We start from the raw sequence: 19,155 nt of genomic DNA on the forward strand, positions 1-19,155 counted from the left end.
GAGAGGTTGCTCCTCAACTTGTGGCTCCAATTCAGTCACTCATTCCTGATCTTTGGCAACTTGGTGCAGGAGGGTTGGGCGCTGGGAACATCAAGCACCTCTTCCTGGGTCTGCTGCTGGACCTGGGCAAGGAACCAGTTTAGATGCAGTCTGTGGGGTTGATCATATAGTTCTCTGCTGCTCTTCTGCAGCTTTGGCTGTACTTGGGTGGTCCTAGAGAAGGGGCATGTGTTCTATCCAGTACGCTTGAGACCTCAGAGACCAGTGGACACCTCAGGGCCTGAAAGTGTATAGTAAATTCAGAAGATTCAGTGTCTATTTCAGATCCTGTGTAAATTCAGCGTTAATTAATTTTTTTATCATTTGAGTTTTGTAAGGTACATCCTTCCAAAAAAAGTTCCCTTTTGTTTTGTTTTAAATGTCTCGTTAAGGGTGCAATTAATGTTAGAGTGTCCCCATCAGAAAAATGTTAGTGACTAGATTTACGAAATCAACAAGTTTTGCTGACTCTTTAAAATATAATCAGTTGTTTATTTTGAGATAGGAAAATATGTCATTTAAATTGTGATCTGCTCTGCCGAGCAGCAATCCTGCCAATCTTTTGCTGTGTATCACTCAGGAGGGCAACATTGCTGCGGGGGAAGTGGTGACATGGTTGTATTGTCACTGGACTAGTAAACCTGGGGACCTGGGTTCAATACCCACCAGAGCTTTCAATACTCCACCAGAGCAGATGGTGACCAATAGAACATTACAGCGCAGTACAGGCCCTTCGGCCCTCGATGTTGCGCCGACCTGTGAAACCACTCTAAAGCACACCTACACTATTCCATTATCATCCATATGTTTATCCGATGACCATTTAAATGCCCTTAGTGTTGGCGAGTCCACTACTGTTGCAGGCAGGGCATTCCGCACCCTTACTACTCTCGGAGTGAAGAACCTGCCTCTGACATCTGTCCTATGTCTATCTCCCCTCAAATTGAATTCAACAGCAATCCGGATTAAAACTCCAATAATGATCGTTGTTTAAAAACTCACCTTATGCCTCTTAAGGAAAGAAAATGTGATATATTTGCCTGGCCTTCACGTGACTGCAGTCCCAATGGGGTTGCTTTTTAAATGGCCCAGCCAGCCATGCCACCCTGACAGTTTAATGGCAACTGGGGCCCAGCCCGTCACGCCCACTGACATCCCATCAATGAACAGAACGGGCGGGGAGGCGGCGCTGCCGCTCTTGTCCTGCCTTAGTGGGAGGGCCGAACTCGTTGGCGTTGGCTGATTGAAGCAATGTCGCCGAGGTGAAGGCACCGAAGGCTTGAAATTAAAACAAGCCGGGGCCGGGAGCCGCGCTTGGGGAGATTCCTATGGAAAAGCCGACGCCGAGAGGGAGAGGGAAGTCCGTGATAATATCCTTTTAAACTGGGCAGATCAGCGGCGGGGTGCAGCATAGGGAGGGCCGGCATCTTGGCAACCGAGAAACAGAATTAAAAACAACCCCGGGCCGGCTCGAGGAGCAGAGGCAGCCCCAGGGCCGGGACCCCGCTGCTGGCTGTCACCAAACGGAGCCAAAGCGCTCCTTGCACCGCTGCAACTTGTCCAGCCTTGTAAGATGTACAGTGACTGCTCTGTTAACTGTACAGTTAGTTCATCTTGTATCTGTGTGATATTTTTGATCAGGATTTATTTCGGTGGTTTCTGGAAACGCTGTGCTCTTATTGTATGCTGAGTTTGTTGCTGAGTTTGGTACTCAGCAGTCTGCCCCTTTTCGCTTTGCTTTTTACCGCCCGCTACATAATAATCGCTCGTTGTTTAAAGCTCTCCAACTTTTGCAAAATTTAAAAAAAAAAGTGTTGATAGGTCATACAGTTGAGCCTCATCCTATCCTCACCTGATGTCAGTTCGTGCAGTTGGAATCGCGGAATAGCAAACGGGAGTAGGATTTCTGATTATTTATCTTTGCTGCCTTTTTCCAGCTCCAGGATCAGCTAACTCGTAGACGTCCTGGCCTGCATAGCTTAATGTAACCTCACGTAATGCGTTTGATAACTGGCTGGAATGCATGTTTACAATGGACAGACATCCTGATGCAAATAACAAAATGGGCCATTCATTTATACGTGTTTTTAATAAAGTTCAGTCTAAATGTTCGGAATCAAAGATTCCAATTGTTGATGCGTAAGTTCCAGTGAGTGAATAGTATGGAAATATATTTAACTGTATTAGATCACCCAGCTTTAAAATGAAAATCAAGTATTTTAGTAGATTTACCAGATGTGATCTTGAAACAAAAATATACTTGTACCCCAAAATGGAAGCTTCTTATTTATCAGGTATAGAGAAGATGTTATGTAATTGCCTTGCTTTTCACAACTGCTTTACACTACAGGATCTACTGTGGTGTTGTTCATGGTACAAAACCACAGAAGGAACTGGTCAAGGGTGCCAGCAGGTCAGAAGTAGGGCAAGCAGTGACAGATGATAGCCAGTTACACGCAATGCACATGAACAGGATACAGTCCCATTCCTTAAACTGAGGTAGCTGCTTTTTGGTTTTGGAGCATTTGGTTATTCTTAACTGCATAACTGACACTGGGTTGCAACGCAATGATTGCAAAGTCAAGACTAAGGTAAACAGATGAAATGTGTACAATTTTTTGTCATGCTTTCTGGTGATGAGGGTTGGCTTTATGATGAATTCATTTCTTATGAATCTGAGATCATATTGACCCCTGCTAAGTTGTTGATGGACAATACCTAGTGGTTAGCAGACACCAATAAGAGAATTGGTAGAAACATTACCTTGCACAATGCTTTTTGGACAGTGATCAGAATTGAGTCAAACTAATTGTAACTTTCTATGTACCAACTCTCTGGCAGTACACTCCAAATAAAATCGGAGAGAATTAAAGATATTCATCCAGCTAACCAGCAACCATTGCTTTCTTTTGATCAATGTCTTCTGTTGGGTATACGTTCAGCATCATCAGTCACAGTTCTGTTATGAAGAGTGCCTTCTTTGTTCAATGTGATAGCATGGGTTAGAAGCCATACCAATAAGCCTTGTAGTTGTTAAAATGGATTATATGATCTCACAGGTGCTTCTCATTTAGACTTTGGTGAAAATACAGTCAAGGACATCCAAATTAATCTCATGGATCAGAAATGTAGACTACAAAAATAGGTTGTAGAAATGCTAGAAAAGTCAGCTTTTGGGATATCGTCAAGGGGTGAATGCATAAGTAAGTTGAGTGCTAATAATTTTGCAGGCAAAAACTTGACAGTTGAGATCACAGGCTCCAGTTCAGGGGAAAATTTTGAACAATTTAGATTTAGGTATATTTGCCATCATTTGATGAATATATGTAATGTGTTGCCTGTTAAAAGTGAAAAATTGTATCAAATTCAGGAGGATAGATATTTGACAGAGGAATGGGGTGAGGAATATGGTGGTGTTTATTATTTTTTGAGCTTTGGTTTATCCAATGGTCTCCTCTCATGATTTAGATGCCTTTTCTATAATGTTTTACTAAGACGATACATATATTTTACATTTGCATTCCCTGTACTGTACTTGGTAGTATTCACCACGCCAAATTTTAGTGAATGGACATCTAATTAGCGCCTCGATGCAAATGTTAAAGCTGGTTACTAGCCTGTATAGCAATGGTTATGTGATGGCACTCTCCACCTCCTTAAGTCAGATGGTGTAGGTTTAAATCTCACTGAATACATACTCTAAGTTGACACTCTTGTGCAATAACTGAGCAAAAGGTGTGTTGTCTGAGGTATTGTTTTTCAGGCAAGACATTAAATTGAAGCTTTATCTGCCTGCTCAATTGAGAAGCACAATTCCCCAAAAAATGCACGGAGTTCTCCTGGTAACCTGACCATCCTTTATCCCTCAATCAGTACCAACAAGGGAATACTTGGTCATTTATTCAATTATCGTTTGTGCAACCAAGTGAGAGAAAAGTCAAGTACAAATTTAAAAATACAAATATATCCTACTACTTAGGATTTTAATTTCTCTCAGACTATCCAGGAGTGAAAGAGGATATAGTTTGTTTTTAACTTGTTAGTAGCTATTTTGTAATTCTTTTAAATAGATGTCAGAATGTTACAAGTAATTTAAAAAAAATAATCTTCTACATTTACTATTATTCTTGTGTGCAGACTGGTCGTATTATTAATTTGCTCCCTAGACACCTATGACTTGATCGTATTTCTCAGGCAACTGGTGGTAAAATTTTGTATTGTGGTACAGGAGTTAAACTAATTGGAGAGAGGCAACAATTGGCATGAATTGAGGAATAATTGTTGAAAATGTTAATACCTAGTTTAAGAAAATAAATTGATTTAAACAATGCATTTTATTAACTGTGAATTACAATTGATCGTTTAACAAGGGAATTATAACAATGAACATATCAAAGCAAATTTCTGTAAACTCTGGTTGGTATATATGTATACTTGTTGGTTTTGGCAAATTCATGTTAAAGTCATTGTATTTAAAGTGTGGTTTTTTAAAAAAAACCTCCTTCAGAAATTGTGGAAAGCGTCAGTGATCCTATTTGTAATAATTCAGATGATACACTGTTCCAGAAGGACGAAAGTATTGTGCAATGTTATGTGCAATATGTTCCGCTGTCCTTGATAGTCACAAAGACCAACTCCTACCAATCGGACCTAAATTTGACTGACTCGAAGATTGCACATCAGAACGCAGGCCTTTTTATAGTGGTGATAAATAATGCGTAGAGTATTCGGAAGCCAACCGGACCCCGCACATGACTGGAGAAAAAGCCATTTTCCTACCTTTGACTGGGAATAGGCTTAAATTGCTCTCTGTATATTATGATACTGAAAGTATTTTTAAGGCAAAACCCATCCACATTATTGAAAATTACTTTTTCAAGGAAAGAAGAGGAAACAACACTGCTGTGGGGGGAGTGAGGGAGTGTGCTTGATTATGGGGGGAATGCATAGGTTAAATGTGTGTGCTAAGCATTTTGAATATCAACAAAATAGATCACAGGTATTTCCATCAAGCTTAATATTGGATAAATCAGAACAGAAAATAACTTGTTAATATTTTTAAGGTAAATCTTGTTTAAACAGATTTGAGATTCACTATTATTGCAGATGAGGGGAAAACATAAAGAAGGCTACTAATGCACTTTTCAAAATCTCTGAAAATTGTTTGCATTCAAAATACACATTTGATAGGGAGATCCAGTCATTATTTTTGAGGAAAGGAGTGAAATCCTGGATTTTGGTTCCAGGTTGAGGCAATGAAAAAGTTTTGAATTAGTTGGGCAGCATGATAGCACAGTGGTTAGCACAGTTGCTTCACAGCCCCTAGGGTCCCAGGTTCAATTCCCGGCTTGGGACACTGTCTGTGCGGAGTCTGCACGTTCTCCCCGTGTCTGCGTGGGTTTCCTCCGGGTGCTCCGGTTTCCTCCCACAGCCCAAAGATGTGCAGGTTAGGTGGATTGGCCATGCTAAATTGCCCTTAGTGTCCAAAAAGGTTAGGTGGGGTTACTGGGTTACAGGGATAGGTTGGAAGTGTGGGCTTAAATGGGGTGCTCTTTCCAAGGGCCGGTGCAGACCCGATAGGTCGAATGGCCTCCTTCTGCACTGTAAATTCTATATGATAGGAAAAACAGCAATATGTTTTAATAAATAAGATATTGTGCCCTTTTTCAGACATAGAGTTGACTCTATCAAAGTAAAGTCACCATAGCACCAGATGACCATAGGCCTGCTTTCCCCTTTTGAGGGGAGAGCTGACTGGTGGTGATTTAACCTAGGGGGTCACCAGACCTCAACTGAGGAGAAGGCAGGGCCTGCACTCTGCATCACAAACCAACTGTCCAGCCAAATGAGCTAAACCGGCCCCCTATCTCAATCATATTTTGTCATACTCCTTTCCTTATTACAGACATCCTCTGACTTGCCTAAGCAGCACTATGACAAACCCACTTTACTAAATAGAAAGTCAGAAAACCTAATTGACTTGTGACTTTAGTTTAAATTTATTCTGATTACCTAGATTTGTCTACTTAAACCAGAAAATCATGGTGACATTTAAAACACATGCAATGCTGTTCTATACATTTGGGGCAGCATGGTGGCATAGTGGTTAGCACTGCTGCCTATGGCATTGAGGACCCGGGTTTGAATCCCGGCCCTGGGTCACTGTGTGTGGAGTTTGCACATTCTCCCCGTATCTGCGTGGGTTTCACCCCCACAACCCAAAGATGTGCAGGGTAGGTTGATTGGCCATGCTAAATTGCCCCTTAATTGGAAAAAAAAATAATTGGGTACTGTAAATTTATTCAAAAAAAAAAAAATGGTGCTCTATACATTTAACCTGGTATATTATGATATGTTCCATATTTTCAGTACCAAGTGAGGATCCAAACTGGAAAAGGCTTTATTTGTGGCCCTTTTTTAATATTGTGTTCTGACTTTTCATTGGCTATTTGAATATGTCATAACCGTTTTCATGACATCACTTTGCCAGCTTTATTTAAACATACATAGAAAATAGATGCAGGAGGAGGCCATTTGGCCCTTCAAGCCTGCTGTGCCATTCATTGTGATCATGGCTGATCATCAAGTTCAATACGCTGGTCCCCCCCCCCCCCCAATATCCATTTAGCCCCAAGAGTTGTATCTAATTCCTCCTTGAAATTACACTACGTTTTTGCCTCATCTACTTTCTGTGGTAGTGAGTTCCACACATTCACCGTTCTCTGGGTGAAGAAATTTCTCCTCACCTCAGTCCTAAAAGGTTTACCCAGTATCCGCAAGCTATGAACCCTACTTCTGGAGTCCCCCACCATTGGGAGCATTCTTTCTGAATCTACTCTGTCTAATTCTGTTAGCATTTTATACATTTCTATGAGATTCCCTCTCACTCGTCCAAACTCCAATGAATATAATCCTAACCGATTTAGTCTCACCTCATGTGACAGTCCCACCATCCCAGGAATCAGCTTGGCCACAATCCCTCCATAGCAAGAACACTCTTCCTCACATAAGGACACCAAAACTGCACACAATACTCCAGGTGTGGCCTCACCAATGCCATATACAATTGCAGTAAAGCATTCCTATACCTAAACTCAAATCCTCTCGCTATGAAGGCCAAATTTGGAGATACTAAATTTAGTTTTCTCGTCCAAATCATTAATGTACAATGTGAACAGTTGGGGTTGCTAGCACAGTTCCCTGCGATATCCCGCTAGTCACAGCTAGCCAATTGGAAAAAATATATTTATTCCAACTTTTTGCGTCCTGTCTGCTAACCAGCTTTCTATCCACCTCAAGCCACTACCCGCAATCCCATAAATTTAGTATTTCCATATTTGCAGATGACATCAAGTTGGTGGGAAGGTGAACTGTGAGGAGGATGCAGAGATGCTTCAGCAGGATTTGGACAGGCTGAGTGCGCTTTAACTTTACATAGTAATCTGCTATGTGAGACCTTGTCGTAAGCCTTCTGAAAGTCTAAATAAACCACATCCGCCGGTTCTCCCTGGTCAACTTTACTGGTTACATCTTCAAAGAACTTTAGTAGATTTGTCAAGCATGATTTCCCTGTCATAAACCCATGCTGACTTTGTCTGATTATACCACTGCTTTTCAAACGCTATGCTATGAAATCCTTGATAATGCACTGTAGCAACTTCCCGACTACTTACGTTAGCCTATAGTTCCATGTATTCTCACTACCTGCTTTTTGAATAGCGATGTTATATTAGCTACCCTCCAATCTGCAGGAACCATTCCAGAGACCAAAGAATTCTGGAAAATGACCGCCAATGGATCTAGTATTGTATTCTGGGATGAAGATTATCAGGCCTTAGAGATGTATCCATCTTTAATCGCATTAATTTCTTCAAAACCATTTCTCTATTATTACTAACTTCCTTCAGCTCCTCACTAAAACCTCAAAACTTCCGGTACATCATTCATGTCTTCCTTTATGAATACTGACTGTAAGGGAGGGACCTGCATTAGTTTTATCAATCTTCTTTACATACCTATAACCAATTCATGTGGAGATTCAGGACCCTAGTCTCAGAATCAATTACCCTCCACTGTCCACCATGATAAAGAATTTTATCATCTGGTCGCTCATCGCCAAGGGTTCTGTGACAACTAGATTGCCAACTAATCCTTTCTCATTGCACAACACCCAGTCCAAGGTGGCCTGTTCCCTTGTTGGTTCCTCAATGTATTTGTGCAGAAAACCACCCTGTATACACTCCAGAAACTCCTCCTCCTATTGTACTGTGACTAATTTGACCAATCTATATGCAGATTAAAGTCACCCATAATCACAAATGTTCCTTTATCACATGCATCTCTGATTTCCTGCCTAATCCTATTCCCAACATGTATATCACACCTACAAATGTTTTTTGTACCGTGAGGTTTCTTCACACGTTTCCATACAGATTCCACATCTTCTGTGCTAATCTCTTTCCTCAATATTGTATCAATATTTACTTTTATCAGCAATGCAACTCCATCTTTTCCTTTCTGTCTCTCCTTCCTAAAAACTGAATAGCCCTCAATGTTTAGTTCCCATCCTTGGTCATCTTGGAGCCATGTTCCCGTAATCCAACTATATCATACCCCTTTACATTTATCCATGCAACTAATTTATCCATTTAATTTCAAATGCTCTGAACATTCGGGTACAAAACCTTAAGGCTAGTCCTTTTAATGTTCCTTGAGCCGTCACAACTATTTTTTTAGTGTCATTATCTGATGCAGGCCCTTGGTTTATCTGCCTATCACTTTTCTTATTCTCCTTGCTGTGTTTTTCTCTTGTTCTTGATTTCCACCCTGCTCTGAATCCTTACATAGGTTCCCAACCTCCTGCCATATTAGTTTAAACCCTCCCCAACCAGTCTAGCAAATACCCCCCCCCCTTGCAATTGCATCCCCTATAACTATTGCATTCCTCCGCTTCTTACTCCTCCCCTCTGTAGCAGAACCAACAGTGGTGCCACAAATTTGGCTCCTGCTGCTTTCCCCTGAGAGGTCAAACCCCTCAACAGTATCCAAAGTGGTACTTCTGTTTTGCAGGGGAATGGTCACAGCAGATTCTTGCTCTACCTGCCGAGCTCTCTTGCTTTTGATTGGTAGACCCTTATTTCTTTGCTACTTTGTAAATATGGGGCGGGATTCTCCACTCCCGCGCCGAAGTGGCCGCGCCGTCGTGAACGCCGTCGAGGTTTAGAACAGCGCGAAACGGCCCCGATCCCGACCGATTTAGGCCCTGACAATGAACTAGGATCGGGGCCGCGTCATCCACACGCGCCAGGCCTTGTCGCCCGCGTATAGGCGGCGCCGCATACATGACGCGGCCGGCGCCGCATAACTGCCGTCATCCGCGCATGCGCGGTTTGGCCGGCGCCAACCCGCCCATGCGTGGTTGCCGTCCTCTCTAAGTCCGCCCCGTATGAAGATGGCGGACGGATCTTGCGGGGCCGCGGAAGGAAGGAGGTCCTCCTTCAGAGAGAATAGCCCGACAATTGGTGGGCACTGATCGCGGGCCACTCTACATTTAAGCTACCCCCCAGTGCAGGATTCCACCCCCCCCCCCCCCCCCCCCCACCCCCCAGCGTTATCGCACCGTTCACGACGGCAGCGACCAGGTGTGGACGGCGCCGGGGGGGACCCGCCGTTTTGGCCTGGCCGCTCGGCCCATCCGGGCCTGAGAATAGCGGGGGGGCCGGAGAATCGCCATTTTGGGTGTCTCCGGCGATTCTCTGGCCTGCGGCCCACGGAACTCGACGGGGCCATTCCCGCCGCTTGGGAGAATCACGGGAGGGCGTCGGACCGGCGTCCTGGGAAATTTTGGCGGCCCAGGCGATTCTCCCAATCTCCCAAGTGGAGAATCTCGCCACATGAAGTTTGAGTAAGTCAAATGCAAGTGGGAGATTTGATGGACATACATTCATGCAGCACCAGTGAAAGAGTGATTAATTACAAGGTTCTAACCAAATTGTCCTATTAAGGTGTAACTCTTGATTCAGTTGCTGTTTTGAAATTCCCCCATTTTTAAAAAATAAACTTTTTATTGAGGTATTTCCTTGGGAAATTTCCCCATTTTATTACCCGCTCTACTCCATCCCGACTCTTGAGTTCAATATTTGCATATCTGTACTTTCTTAAGGGGAAGGTCAGGCATACAATTGCTGATGACTGGCAATTAGTACCACTTTGATTATGTTTGCTTTTATCCTCTTGATCTGAAGTGTTCCTTAATAATTTGAAAAGCTGTCAATGGTTCTGAGCTGAAAGATGGAATGAAAGTACCCAGGGTTTTATATCTCACTGAAGACAAAGGTGAATATGAGTAAGTATACATATGTTTTTATTTGGTTTCATGTGTTTGCTGTGATGTATTCAAGTTGATTTTGTAGAGTCACCTTAACTACTGTCCCAAAGAAAATGCCAGTAATTTTGCCTCTTGGTCAGATATAATTATCGAGATGACGGTTTCCCAATTGCTTCCAGCCAGGGAACACTTTTTTGACCTCGTAAAGAGTTGTGAACCTCAGAACCCCTGAGACATTATATTGTGTTGAAGAGCCAAGCCACTTAAATGGTTGTTTTCCTGCAATAGGTACAAACATACAAAAAACAAATTTGAGGCAATCTTTTGCAAAAAATGTATCTGGGCCACATCTTTTTGTCCTTTTTTTAATGGAAGCAGTGTTGCTGCTCCTTACATTTAAATGGAAAGATTGCTGACGCACGCACGTGCACACACGCACACTCTGTCTCTCTCACACAAACGCACTCATTCACGTGCACTCATCCTCATTCAAATACGCTCCCTCGTGCGCACGCGGCAGACACTTTTCCCCGCCCTTGCCTGCACCAGTGCAGGTGCGCCAGGCCACCCACCCCCCCACCCCGACCCCTCTCTCCCGTGCCCGTCCCCTCTCTGCCACCCCCTGAGCCCGTCCCCTCTCTGCCATCCCCTGAGCCCGTCCCCTCTCTGCCGCCCCCGTGCCAGTCCCCCCTCTGCCGCCTCCTGTGCCGTCCCCCTCTGCCGCCCCCCGCCTGTCCCCTCTCTGCCGCCCCTGCACCCGCCCCCTCTCTGCCGCCTCCTGTGCCCGTCCCCTCTCTTCCGCACCCGTCCCCTCTTTCCCCCCCCCCGTGCCCATCCCCTCTCTGCCGCGCCCTCCCGCTCTCTGCCCCGCCGCGCCTGTCCCTTCTCTGCCCGCGCCAGTCCCTCTCTGCTGCTCCCCGCGCCATCCCCTCTTTGCCCCCGCGCCCGTCCCCTCTCTGCCACAACCCCACACCCGTCCCCTCTCTGCCACAACCCCGCGCCCGTCCCCTCTCTGCCACAACCCCGCGCCCATCCCCTCTCTGCCACAACCCCGCGCCTGTCCCCTCTCTGCCACAACCCTGCGCCCGTCCCCTCTCTGCCACAACCCCATGCCCATCCCCTCTCTGCCACCTCCTGCGCCCGTCCCCCTCTACCTGTGCCCGTCACCTCTCTGCCCCCCCACGCCTGTCCCCTCACTGCCGCCCCCCCACGCCCATCCCCTCTCTGCCGCGCCCATTCTCTCTCTGCCGCTCCCCCCACGCCCGTCTCCTCTCTGCCGCCCCCCCTGTGCCCGTCCCCTCTCTGCCGTTCCCCCCACGCCCGAGCCCTCTCTGCCGCCCCCCCGCGCCCGTCCCCTCTCTGCCGTCCCCCTGCGCCCGTCCCCTCTCTCCTACCACCCCACGCCCGTCCCCCCTCTCCTGCGCGCTCGTCCCCTCTCTGCTGCCCCCCCGTGCCTGTCCCCCCCCTCTGCCGCCCCCCCGCGCCCGTCCTCTCTGTGCCGCCCCCCGCGCCTGTCCCTCTCCGTCGCCCCCGTTTACGTGCGCATGCATTCACTCTCGCCTGCACACACACCTCTCTCCAAGGATGTCATTGACATCACACTGCCAACAGCAGAATAGGCAATCTATTCCCAGGCATGGCTTGTTGTCTGAGCTGCCTAAAGGTTTTTTTACTGTCGTCTAAGAATGACTTCCTCCCTCTCATTCTCCCCAACACCACCCCAACGCTACAGTAACAGCTGTTTTGCGCATTGGTATTCCAGCATGTTGCAGTCAAAAATATTTCTAGTTCCTGCTTAGCACTTGTCTCTTGACTATAACTTGCCTTTTGCAAGAATGCCATTGGCAGTTGCATTTCATTTTGTCAAAATGGTTGTTACATTTTGTTTTTTCTAACACTTGCTGTTGTACTGTGTGACCATTTTCATAATAGCACCAATTTGCATAGGTAGACTGTGTTCTCATGAACTCAACATATTTTATTCACGGCTTTGTGTGGGTTAGAATGCCTTAAGTTTAGAAAGAAACATGGGCGAGATCCGTCATTTGGGAGATGAAATGCTAGCGGGAGCACAAATCATTAAGCAATTTAATATCCTTCACCAAACAAATTTATGTGGCCCGAAAGCGAGGTCCCATGGCTGCCCCCTCCCCAGGCGCGCCACAAATAGGGGGACCCCCCCCCCCGCCTCCCTAAATAGGGAAGTGTGGTGCTCACAGCAGAATTCCCAGCCTCTGACCTACTCATGTAGCCACAGCAACTATGTGTCTGTTCCAGTTCAGCTTCTTGTCAATAGAAATCTGCAGGATGGTATTAGTGGGGTTTCGGTGATGGTAATGTATATTGAATGTGAGGGAAAATGGTTAAATTCTCTCTTGTTGAAAATGCTCATTGCCTGACACTTGCGAATGTTAATGTGCCACGTATCAGCCAAGCATGAATATTGTCTGGGTCTTGGTGCACAGACTGCACCAGTATCAGAAGAGACACGAATGATGCAGAAGTTTGTGCAATCGTCCGTGAACATCTCCACTTCTAACTTTATGATCGAAGGAAGGTCATTGATGAAGCAGTTGGAGGTCATTGGACATGAGTTGGAGAGCCTGAAGAGCTCCTACAGTGATGTGTGCTAGGATAGATGCAGAAAGTATCTTTTCCCTGAGCCTGGATAGTCCAAAACTTGGCGACATTGTGCCAGAATAAGGAGGTCAAGACATTAGGGTTGACATTTCAGAGACATTTCTTCATTCAGTGGGTTATTGATCTGTGGAATTCGCTACCACAAAGGACTGCCTGGTTGATGGGTACGATAAAAACAAAGATAAATAGATATTTTGGACACTAACGGAATGGCGAGATCTGGGGATGGTGTTGGAAAGTGGAGTTGATGCATAGTAGGCTTGTCCAACCTTTTCATGCAAGGGGCCACATTTCAATTTTTTTCTCACCTAAGGGGCCAATGAGAAAATTTTGGGAAGATTAAACAATTTTAAACATGAATTTCAACAGAAAGTTGAGGCATGAAGAAAAGAGAACTTGCTGAGCAAGAATAAAACAATATCAAAGCGATAAATTGGCAACCCTCTCGCTCTCTCTCTCTCCTCCCCCTCCTTAAAACTTCCCTCCCTCCCCAGCAGACTCACTGTTACCACTGTTCATGTCTCATGCCGAAGGAAGCACACTTGTTCGGTGCTGCTCCAATCAGAGACTGTTTCTCTCCCACATTTGCTTAATGAGCCTATCAGAAGCAAACACTGGAGAGAAACTGATGGAAATGAGGCTATGACAGGTGAGGACCTTGAGATGATTGTTATCACTAAGGAAGTAGTGATGGGCAAGCTAATGGGGCTAAAGGTAAGACCAGTCTCGTGGCCCTGATGGAATGCATCCCAGAGTGCTAAAAGAGATGGCTAGGGAAATTGCAAATGCACTAGTGATAATTTACCAAAATACACTAGACTCTGGGGTGGTCACGGCGGATTGGAAATTAGCAAGCATGACACCACTGTTTAAAAAAGGAGGTAGGCAGAAAGCGGGTAATTATAGACCAGTTAGCTTAACTTCTGTCGTTGGGAAGATGCTGGAATATATCATCAAGGAAGAATAAGCGAGGCATCTGGATGGAAATTGTCCCATTGGGCAGATGCAGCGTGGGTTCATAAAGGGCAGGTCGTGCCGAACTAATTTAGTTGAATTTTTTGAGGGCATTACCAGTGCGGTAGATAACGGGGAGACAATGGATGTGGTATATCTGGATTTCCAGAAAGCTTTTGACAAGGTGCCACACAAAAGATTGCTGCATAAGATAAAGATGCATGGCATTAAGGGTAAAGTAGTAGCACAGATAGAGGATTGGTTAATTAATAGAAAGGGGATTAATGGGTGTTTCTCTGGTTGGCAATCAGTAGCTAGTGGTTTCCCTCAAGGTTGTGTTGGGCCCACAATTGTTCACAATTTACATAGATGATTTGGAGTTGGGGACCAAGTGCATTGAGTCCAAGTTTTCAGACGACACTAAGATGAGTGGTAAAGCAAAAAGTGCAGAGGATACCGGAAGTCTGCAGAGGGATTTGGATAGTTTAAGTGAATGAGCTAGGGTCTGGCAGATGGAATTCAATGTTGCCAAGTGTGAGGTTATTCATTTTGGTAGGAATAATAGCAAAAGGGATTATTATTTAAATGATAAAATATTAAAACATGCCACTGTGCAGAGAGACCTGGGTGTGCTAGTGCATGAGTTGCAAAAAGTTGGTTTACAGGTGCAAAAGGTGATTAAGAAGGCAAATGGGGGGCAATTCTCCGATATGGAGGCCAAGTGTTCGCGTCGTCGTGAACACCGTCGCGTTTCACGACGGCGCGAACAGGGCCCGGGCATGTCCTATTCTGGCCCCCACAGGGGGCCAGCACGGTGCTGGAGCGGTTCACGGCGCTGGAGCGGTTCACCCCGCTCCAGCCTCTGCACGCGGCGCTAAATGGGCGCCGTGCCAAACCGCGCATGCGCAGTTTGGGCAGCTCAATCCGACGCATGCGCAATTGGGACACGCCATCCTGCGCATGTGCGGAGAACTTCTTGCGTGCGCCGGCATATGGCGCGAGCCACGCAATATGGCATGGGTGTTCAGGGGCCGGCCGCGGTGGAATGTAGGCCCGAGGGGGGAGAGGCCGGGCTGCCGATCAGTGGGCCCCGATCGCGGGCCAGACCCCTTCCGAGCCCGCCCCCCCCCCCCCCCCCCCAGTGAAGGAGCCCCCCCCCCCACAGGCCGCCCCCGAGCATTCCCGCAGAGTTCCCACCAGGAGTAGACTGCGCCGGCGGGACCCTGTTGTGTCGGAGCGGCGATTCTCCGAGCGGCCCGGCGCTATTTGCGCGGCGCTGGTTTCGGGCGGGTGGGAGAAACGCGTGTGGTGGTCGGGGCGGCGTGGCGCGATTCTGAGGTTATGCTGCAATTGTATAATGTGTTAGTGAGGCCAGGGAGTATTGTGTTCAATTTTGGTCTCCTTACCTGAGAAAGGACATACTGGCGCTGGAGGGTGTGCAGAGGAGATTCACTAGGTTAATCCCAGAGTTGAAGGGGTTGGATTACGAGGAGAGGTTGAGTAGATTTGGACTGTACTCATTGGAATTTAGAAGGATGCGGGGGGATCTTATAGAAACGTATAAAATTATGAAGGGAATAGATAGGATAGATGCGGGCAGGTTGTTTCCACTGGCGGGTGAAAGCAGAACTAGGGGGCATAGCCTCAAAATAAGGGGAAGTAGATTTAGGACTGAGCTTCGGACGAACTTATTCACCCAAAGGGTTGTGAACCTATGGAATTCCTTGCCCAGTGAAGCAGTTGAGGCTCCTTCATTAAATGTTTTTAAGATAAAGATAGATTTTTGAAGAATAAAGGGATTAAAGGTTCTGGTGTTTGGGCCGGAAAGTGGAGCTGAGTCCACAAAAGATCAGCCATGATCTCATTGAATGGCAGTGCAGGCTCGAGGGTCCTGATGGCCTACTCCTGCCCCTAGTTCTTATGTTCTTATGCTAAACAGTCTGTAATTGGCAGAGTAGCTAATGCAGAATCTTCAACTTCACTTACCGGCATTTTGAATACTTGGTGCGCAGGCCAGGATAAAGAGGCTAGGTGACCTAGTCCATGGGTTGGACATGACTGATGTATAAATTCAGCCACGCACTTAATGAATGGTAGATGAAGCTCAAGGAACAATATGGCCTTCTCCAGCTCCTATTTATATTTTAACCGGTTTTCTATCTTCTGAAGTAGAAATAGCTGAACATTTCCACACCCTTAGTTTCTTTGCCCCCAGGCAGCTTTTTATTCTTGTTGATGAGCTCTGCAAAAGGCTGTTTACAGAGACAAGTCCTCTCCATCGCCACTTCCCGTAACAGCCTCCCCGAACAGGCACCGGAATGTGGCGACTAGGGGCTTTTCACAGTAACTTCATTTTGAAGCCTAGTTGTGACAAGCGATTTTCATTTCATTTCATCCCACCCACCGTCGGTTGCAACCTTCAAAATACATTTGCACAAGTATTTATCTTCCTGCACACTGAGTCTCTGCCTATTATGTTGTAACTTGGTAAATGAAGGCAGCTTCTGTTTTTCTCTGGGGTTTTTTAGATAAAGAAATGTCCCTAATTGCTGCAGGCACTTCTGGTTGTTAATGATAGCAGAATTTGTTGTTGCCAGTGTTTCTTTTATCTTGACATAGGATAATAGGTTTTTGGAATATTTCAAGTTAATCAACCAAGGTTTTTGTAGGCTGTCAGAAAAGAAAAGGATGATAAGTTTTTTTTTTTCTGATGTGTCTTGTTAGTTGTGAGACTTGTTAGTTATTTGGAGGATGATTGATTCAAGCGATTAATTATAGTTTTGTTGGAATAGAAACCTGTATTTGTTTTCACTCTAAACACGCTTTGTGGTACCAAGGTATATTTCATCTTTAGGTTTTGCACACTGTTTATACCTATTAATGTGTGACTATTTACCTAGAAACAGTAATCTGGTGTCTATCTCGGTGTTCTTCAAATTTTTTGTCCGGGGACCCATTTTTACCAACCGGCCAACCTTCGTGACCCACGCCGGCCAACCTTTGCAACCCACGCCGGCCGACCTGCAATCCCCACCATTTTCTCGTATCTTGTTTGCTGTTGACAAAAATGGAGGAAATGGTTTTGGGTCCCTTTAGCTCTCGTACACGCTCCTCCAATGGAACCAGTTGGATGAAGGTGAAGCCTTCTGGTGTCTGAAAGTATGGAGTCTCTATCTGTCCAAAGTTCTGCATTTTGTTTCCTGTAAAATTTTATCAAATAGAGCCCCCCCCCCCCCGAACATGTTTTAAAAAAAAAAAGCCAATCTTTTTTATCTTTAAAAAGCCAATTGGAATTATTTCAGAGTTGATATTGGGAGATTATTTGGTTGTAGTTATTCTGTGAACCGGGCAAGCTACTCTTCTGATGCCTACTGCATTAGACTCTTGTGGTATGTGAAGAATGCAGATAATGAGAAAAGTAGGATTGTTTCCTGTATAATTTATGAAAATATTCTTCACTTACTGAGTTACATCATAAACAACTGGTTCTATAGCATTTTTCATTGAACAAAATATTTCAAATCTCTCTGGAGTTTGTGAATACCGTAGAATTGTAGGGGAGGTGACCAAAAGCTCAATTGGCGAATAAGTTTTGAGGAGTTTGGGAAGAGGGGAGGGAGAGAGGTACTAAAAATGAAGACTAAAGGAAACGTTTTGGAATCCATATTTTTCACAACTGAAGACTTCTTCAGGGGCTGGGACATTGAGTATAAGAATTGGCAAGTCATGTTGCAGCTGTATGGAACCTTAGTTAGGCCACACTTGGAGTACAGTGTTCAATTCTGGTCGCCACTCTACCAGAAGGATGTGGAGGCTTTAGAGAGGGTGCAGAAGAGATTTACCAGGATGTTGCCTGGTATGGAGGGCATTAGCTATGAGGAGCGGTTGAATAAACTCGGTTTGTTCTCACTGGAACGACGGAGGTTGAGGGGAGACCTGATAGAGGTCTACAAAATTGTGAGGGGCATAGACAGAGTGGATAGTCAGAGGCTTTTCCCCAGAGTAGAGGGGTCAATTACTAGGGGGCATAGGTTTAAGGTGAGAGGGGCAAGGTTTAGAGTAGATGTACGAGGCAAGTTTTTTACGCAGAGGGTAGTGGGTGCCTGGAACTCTCAGTCGGAGGAGGTGGTGGATGCAGGGACGATAGTGACATTTAAGGAACTCGCTGCCTGAGGAGGTGGTGGAAGCAGGGACGATAGTGACATTTAAGGGGCATCTTAACAAATACATGAATAGGATGGGAATAGAGGGACACGGACCCAGGAAGTGTAGAAGATTTTAGTTTAGACGGGCAGCATGGCCGGCACGGGCTTGGAGGGCCCAAGGGCCTGCTCCTGTGCTGTACTTTTCTTTGTTGTTCTGAGACAGCAGAAAAAAACTCATAGCAAATTACACGTGAAAGAGTGCAAGGTGCGGACGGTATGGTGTGAAAGATGGTGAAATGATTTCACAATCCCTATTTACCCACTTTCTCATTTAGGCATGAATTACACACAGCCGTTAATGTATTTATTGTATTCTGATAAGATCTGATGTGTTGGCAGACTAGGTGCACAAGAACATAGGATCGGTAGTAGGCCATTCAGCCTTTTGGACCCATTCCAACATTGTTAGATTATGTCTAATTTGTACCTCTATCCCATTTACTTGTTTGTCTTGCGTCCCATCAAAGCTAATTCAAAGTATCATCTTGCATCATTGACTTTGTCTATGTATGTGTTTCTAGAACCCACCTCTTCATTCACCTGAGGAAGGAGCAGCGCTCCGAAAGCTAGTTATTTGAAACAAACCTGTTGGACTTTAACCTGGTGTAAGACATCTTACAGTGCCCACCCCAGTCCAACGCCGGCACCGCCACATCATTCCATCCCTTGATTAGTTTATCTATCCACAACAAAAATCTGTGAATGACGATCTTCAGTTTTTCAATTTGAAAAAACTTGCACAACCTTTTGGGAGAGAAGGTTTCAAATTATAATAAGGTCTCTGTCCTGGGTTCTCCTACCTGAACAAATATTTATTCCTACCGTATCAAGTTTAAATGATAACTTTAAACATGGCAATTGCATCACATTTCTATCTTCTAAACTCGACGGAATACAATACATGTTTATGCAACCTGTCCTTACCAGAGCTTAAAGGATTCAATTATATCATTCTATCATATCCACTGCCAAGAGCAATAGATTTTCTTG

General features: G+C 45.3%; 1 protein-coding gene across 4 annotated transcripts in view; it reads left to right on the top strand.

The window, feature by feature from the left end:
- Positions 1-1,260: 1,260 nt before the first annotated feature.
- Positions 1,261-19,155, top strand: part of ocrl (OCRL inositol polyphosphate-5-phosphatase) — a 130,948-nt gene continuing 113,053 nt past the window's right edge. For 2 of the 4 annotated variants that reach the window (XM_072505384.1, XM_072505385.1), the window contains exons 1-2: positions 1,261-1,408; positions 10,304-10,384. In XM_072505384.1, the coding sequence (XP_072361485.1) occupies positions 1,368-1,408; positions 10,304-10,384 (122 nt within the window). In that variant the 5' untranslated portion in view covers positions 1,261-1,367. Of the gene's footprint in view, positions 1,409-10,298; positions 10,385-19,155 lie in introns of those variants that run through there. The other 2 variants (XM_072505386.1, XM_072505387.1) reach the window with 2 other exon arrangements.

Source organism: Scyliorhinus torazame, chromosome 5 (genome assembly GCF_047496885.1).
Source record: "Scyliorhinus torazame isolate Kashiwa2021f chromosome 5, sScyTor2.1, whole genome shotgun sequence".
In the NCBI taxonomy this organism is placed as follows: domain Eukaryota; kingdom Metazoa; phylum Chordata; class Chondrichthyes; order Carcharhiniformes; family Scyliorhinidae; genus Scyliorhinus; species Scyliorhinus torazame.